Source organism: Grampus griseus (genome assembly GCF_964374135.1).
Source record: "Grampus griseus genome assembly, chromosome: 16".
Lineage (NCBI taxonomy): Eukaryota > Metazoa > Chordata > Mammalia > Artiodactyla > Delphinidae > Grampus > Grampus griseus.
This window is the reverse complement of record NC_139010.1, coordinates 66,841,765-66,847,923: the sequence shown is the minus strand read 5'-3', so window position 1 is coordinate 66,847,923 and position 6,159 is coordinate 66,841,765. Positions and strand designations below refer to the sequence as shown.

The window sequence follows — 6,159 nt, the reverse complement described above, 5'->3', positions numbered from 1 at the left end:
TGTTTAAGTAGAAAAAAAATCTTGAATAAAATTACACTCACCCCATGATAACCAATACACAGGAAATACATACATAGCTGAACAAGAGCTAGAAGGGGGTGAAATATTTTGTTGAATGTTAATGTGGTGGAACTGTAAGTAACCTTTCTATTCTCTCTATATCTTCTTTATTGTTACATTGTTACATAAATAAAAATCAAAGAGAAGTAATCTATAAACTCAACACATATTCTGCAACATTTTCTATTCTACATCCATAGATTCTGAGACTGAGAATCAGAATCCTAAGTCCTTCAAAGATCTCTAGATGTCAGAGAAATAGTTAAGGTTGCCATATCCTATCAAGAAACAAAAGCAGGTAACTTGGGGAATATTTCCTCCAAAATGAGCTGAAACAAGAAGGGTTTTATATAGTTGATTTTCAACTAATTTGAAAATAAATGTATTAGGACATTCCTTATTCAGAAGTGTCAGTCTTACTCAAAACCTCACTGCAGTACAAAACTCAACAGTCCACCAAGTAATTCAGGATAAGTAACCACCCTTGAACTGAAAGCTCTTGATACCAAGTCCATCTATTTAAAATACTGTTTATTTGTGATTTTACATTAATTAGCATTACATCTAAGAGCAATATCAGATAACATTTATACATTTTCCACATGACACAGAGGTTCACTGGCTCATTCTTTATGCCAAAGCAAGTAAATAGAGGCATTAGCAAAAGGTGCAAATAGTTCACTGTTGCATTTAAAAAATATTTATGCACATTGCATTCATTTTATATATATTTTTAAAAAGTTATGGAAAAGCATAGTTCACAGGTTACTGTTTCTACATACGTTGTAATACAACATAAGTGATGTAGAACATAAAAGAATCCTCAAATACAGAATTAAGCAACTGAAAGTTTCCACTAAGATTAAAACACTGATTCCAGTAGTTAGTGAGATCTAGAATGAACTTTCCAGGCTCCGTTTCAACTTTGCATCATCATACACTCACAGCCAAACAGAACCAGCCCCAGAGCACACTATCATCAGTGTAAGTTTTTTACACGCCAACTCACCCTTCAGAAATACTTTGGATTATTTTTACCCACTGACTATTTTGGATCATTGATTTTACATTGATTTGTGACATGACTTGGGTGAAAGGGAAATAAAACTATATTAAGCCTAGGTTTAAATTTGTATTTACATTAGAAAGAAAGTTAACTGAAAAGATAAGAAAAATTGGTAAAAATTAAGAAGTGGTAGTTTTCTCACGGTAAGGGTGGGATTAGACCCACTGATTTCCTCCTGTGCTGCCTTCTGAAGTTACGCAAGTTAAAAGGAGGATCTGACCCTTTTTAAAACTCAAATATCAACTAAGAAATAGAATGATTTTGGCAGAGAAGCAGAATTTTAGAAATTTGGGACAGGCGTCAAATAAATGACACTTCAAATCCTATCATGACTGTGAATCATTATCGAACTAGAATTCTTCTTCTCATGACACCTCTCTTGTTCCCTTCATTTTTCACTTTCTCTCTCATTCTTTTCCTTTCCGTTTGGTTACCTTATGAGGGCTTCTTCATTCATTAGTGATACTAAGAGAAAAATACATTATAAGGTTCAAATATGAATCCTGTTATGCCTTTAAATGCTCTAATCCCCTTTTGATACCAAGTCCCTGGATTCTTTAATTATATTTAAGTATACTTAGTACCAAGCAGCCTCAAATGTGCTCTACTGTTAAATGATTGGTTAATATGCTCAGACACTTTTATACTGAATGGTATACAAACATCTCAACATACAAAAATCGTTTTTGCCAGAGTTAAACTAAATAACCCATGTTATGTGTATAAAATCCCCTTTGTTGAAAAATAAGGGGCTTTCTAAACTAATAAAAAAGGAATTTTTCAAAAATTATAGTTTACTAAAATGATGTGGTTTTTTTTGCAAACAAAGTTACTTCAGGTGAGGAAATTTTATACTATGAATAAAATTCCAAATGAATCTTTTCTTAAATTTAAAAAAACAATTATGTGCCAGTGTATACTAATGCTATAGATTCTTATCTTAGAAGCTTTTAAAGCATTCTCTTAATGCCCATTTTAACAATGGGAACCCAAAAGGGACAGTCAATAATAATGATAAAAAACTATAATCTGCTTACCAAGTGAAGCAGGTTTTGAGAAACAAAAATTCTCTCGCTTGTTCACTGGTAATTTGTTTCCAACAGATATTATGTAGAAGGCCTGAAGTAATTCAGACAGATATCTGTTTGTGGTGATTATAATAATACTTCATGAGGGCAGAGCTAATCAAAACTAGCAAATTGTTTAAAAATTCAAAACCTTTTTTGGACATACAAAATGAGAGATGAATTTGAAAGTGTTTTTCATAATATGTTTTTCTTTTAGTAAAACCTCTTTCCAGTTCTTAAAGTCCAGTTTGCTACGTACCCCCAATCTGATCTACCACTGCATATTAATGATCAACTTAAATGTGGTTTTTAAATGTGCAACGTCACATTGTAATAATAATAATTACAAAAAGACTTTATTTAGGCTTCAACTTTCTCCTTTTTTTTGTTCTTTTTCAGAAAAGAAGGAGTGCGGAATTTCTTCTTTTTCTTGGATGGTGATTTTGAAGGTGAGCCTTCAGGTGACAGGACTTCTTCAATTTTTTCTGGAGACTTAATGGTAATCTCGATGTTTTCTATGGTGGTGCTTGTAGTTAACCTGCTCACTCGCTCAGCAAGCTCGTCTTCAACACCATGCACGTCATCCTTGCCATTCACTATCAGGACAGGCATGTCCATGGAGATGAAGCTCTTGGAAAACAGCTCATGGTTTTCTACAAAAGGGGAGGATTTTTAAATTTTATATAGTCAACATCCTTGCTTTATTTTACAAAACTGAAATGTTTAAGCAATGTACTTTAATTCCAATAAAGATAGATCATTATTTTAATAGACTATGGGCCTATTAACATAAAGCTAATGCTCTTAAGTGGTATAAAGAGGACAAAGTTGTTAGACCAAAGAATGAAGGCTGGATAAGTCCAGTTTGATGACTTGATAGTTTCATTGTAAAGCAAGTCAGTATAAATGAGGAAGACAACATACATATATTTTTCTTTAATTTTGGGGTCACTGGGCAATCAAAATTGAAAAAGATTTCATGCTTCTGTTTGGAAGACATATGACAAACCAAATTTAATTTCACAAATTCTTAAGAACTATAGGTTGCCAATATCCAGATTAAGGTAAGTCAATAGAAATGCTGAACAAAAGTAGCACCCCATTTAATAAAAAATATAAAATTATTGGGAGCTTTAAGTAAAATCCATGGTAAACTTACTGTATCAGGTGTTCAATTTCTTTATATGAAGACAAATGACAGAGGGACAGACTCTAAAGATTAAGTCGGTGAAGGCTATGGGAAATTACATTGAATACCTTCTAATTTTTCAGGGATATTTTGCGGTGACTGAGTTTGAGACTGAATTTGTGAAACAGATGAAGCGTCATCTGAGAGTAATTCCTGCTCAGCATCTGTTGGATAAGAGTTTAGTTAAAAGCCATGCAAAACAAAGAAGCATAAGATTTCAGGGAGGTTAGTGCATACATCAAATACCTGCATACCCAGGGATGATAAACTCTTCAGCTATGAGCTGAGCATGCTAACAGTTATCCCACATATCGATAACTATGCAGTAAGAGGAGGTTAATGTGTTAACATTTCTGGCTGCTACTGGTAATTTTATACACATGCTTTAAGGAAGCATGGCTACTGGAAGCCCAGGCAAATAATATGTATGCATTTAACTTTTGCTAGAGTGTTAGAAAATCAAAATACATTGAGCAGCCAAATGAAAAGAAATATGAAAGCTTCACCAATGATGCTACATTAATGAGGCAGAATGCCTCACTGAATTTTTGATCAATATCCAATTAGTGATTCCTGTCAGCAATATTAGTGAGCTAATTCAGATCATAATGCATGTGGAAGAAACTATAAAGTTATATATAAAAGGTGATGGTTCTATTGTGCAATATTTGTTACCTGGCATCTTTAGGCTTTCAAAAAATAAGAGATTAAAGAGGGACATTTTACAAAATACAAAATCAGAGAAAGTTTCCAACCTTATGTTAGAATAAACAAGTTGAATAGTATCACCTAACATTTAGTGTAATTACATTAATGAGTCAGGTTGACTTCCTTTTGTGACAAAGACACTAACACACTTATAAAAACTGTTCCCTGGATGATCCAGATGTCATTAGTTCTTTCTACATGATATCTAACTGGGACAAAGATTCTTTAACTATTCGTTCTGTTTTGCATAAAAATTTCAACTGTATGTTGAAGACGCTCTAAAGCAGAGGCTCTTACCCTCTTTTGGGGGTTACAGACTTCTTGCCCTCCACCTTGCACCCTTGCCTTCCTCAAATCTGTATTGCACAAAATTAAGCATATATTTTTCAGATGGCTCATGGACTGTCTAAAGCTTATCCGAAGACCCAAGACTGAGAACCCTTGCTATAAAGAATCTCTTATTCTTGAGAAAAAGGGAGCTAATATTCAATTGGCATTTTCATGAACAATTCTTAGATACAACCCTTGCTTAGGGTTCTGAAGTCAGATAAAAGCGACCTCACTGGAGTGCCCATGTACTTAAGGAAAGTCACATAAAAATTCTAGCAGTTTGTTTTATATTTTGATTTTGACATTAAATATTGACGTCTTGAGACATCCAGTAACAATAGAGATTCTATAGAGCATTAAAGCCACATACTTGTTAATCTATAATTATGTCAAAGTAGAAAGTTTTTTTTAAAAAAGCCACATATTCTGAATGTTTAAATCTATTAATGTATCTACATTTACTCTAGCTAGTGATTCTTTACTCATCCGGGGATTTCACTTTACTATAGAAGACTTTTTGCTAGCAATCCGATTGCTTTCTGAGGAAGACAGTCTTCTCTACATGTTAACATAGATGGTGTGTGGTAGCTATGTGCATTTCAGTCCTACTTATTACTCAAGTAAGGACCGGGAGAGAGGATATGGAACAACTGATTGTAAAAGGAACATTAAAAAAAAAAACCCTGACTGCCCTCAATCATCCAACTCAAGAGGCTCTGTTAGCAGTGTGGTTATCCTGGGCTTAATCTCAAAACGAACTGACCTTCCAGTCCTTGCTGTTTACGTTCAATGGCCTTCTTATACTCTTCAAGTTCTCCTTCTGTGAGATGACTGAAGGGGTTGGGAGGAGCTGGTGGGGCCTGATCATCATCTTCAAACTGCATGGTCTTGCAAAGAAAAGCACTGACTTGTTACCAAGAGCTTTACTTATATCTATATATTTATTTATATATATTTACATATATACACAATTTCACACACACACACTTAAATGTATATATGATGTTTGTGACACCCCACCTCACAACAATCATAAGAAATGATAAAGTAACATGCTTTGTTTAAAATATTCATATCAGATTAATGCTTTTAGACTACTGATCCAATAGGCTAAAATTGCCAGTGATGTTTCCTCAATAAGCCTGCATAGGTCAATTTTAATAACTCTGAAAAAAAAAACTAAGCCAAGTTCTAGAAAGCTTCATATAACTAAGAAATATCTTAAAAAACAAGAATTTCAAAAAGCCTTTGAAAAAAGTCTTAGAAAAATGAAACTGTACCAAAAGAACTTTAAATTTGCTACGAAAATAAACTTGTACCTATTTGCTCTAGAAAAGAAATTAATGAGACTTACAGCTAAACCTGGCAGATTGAACCCATGCATTTAAAAAAATTCCTCCCCAAACCCCACTAAAATGATAGTAAAAGAACAACAACAAAAGAGTATAAACTTTTAAGGACAAAAGAATGGAAGATGAGACAACAGAGGATGAGAAGTCATAACACATTGTTGGAAGATGGAAAGCAGGTGGAAGAATGGGTGGAAGAGCTGAGAAAGTTGAAGCCTTAGCCTTGCAAAGGAGAAACCTGCTCATCTGCCCTGTGGAGGCCTGGTAAGGCTCAGGTATCACAGAAGGTGCTGTGAAGAAAAGCTGAAAAGCGGGGACAGGTTAGAAGTGTAAATAAGGAACAGATAGATTCTCAGGTCCCCTTTCCTGTTCCACACAGCTGAGCATTTA

The 6,159-nt window shown here is 34.1% G+C and overlaps 1 protein-coding gene across 9 annotated transcripts in view; it reads right to left on the bottom strand.

Moving 5' to 3' along the window:
* Positions 1-584: 584 nt before the first annotated feature.
* The window catches only part of ADD3 (adducin 3), a 125,644-nt gene continuing 120,069 nt past the window's right edge, over positions 585-6,159 (bottom strand). For 8 of the 9 annotated variants that reach the window (XM_082673519.1, XM_082673517.1, XM_082673523.1 and 5 more), the window contains 2 exons: positions 5,184-5,307; positions 585-2,846 (listed from right to left, as the gene is read on the bottom strand). In XM_082673519.1, coding sequence (XP_082529645.1) covers positions 2,554-2,846; positions 5,184-5,307 — 417 coding nt within the window. In that variant the 3' untranslated portion in view covers positions 585-2,553. Of the gene's footprint in view, positions 2,847-3,450; positions 3,547-5,183; positions 5,308-6,159 lie in introns of all 9 variants that reach the window. The other variant, XM_082673524.1, reaches the window with a different exon arrangement.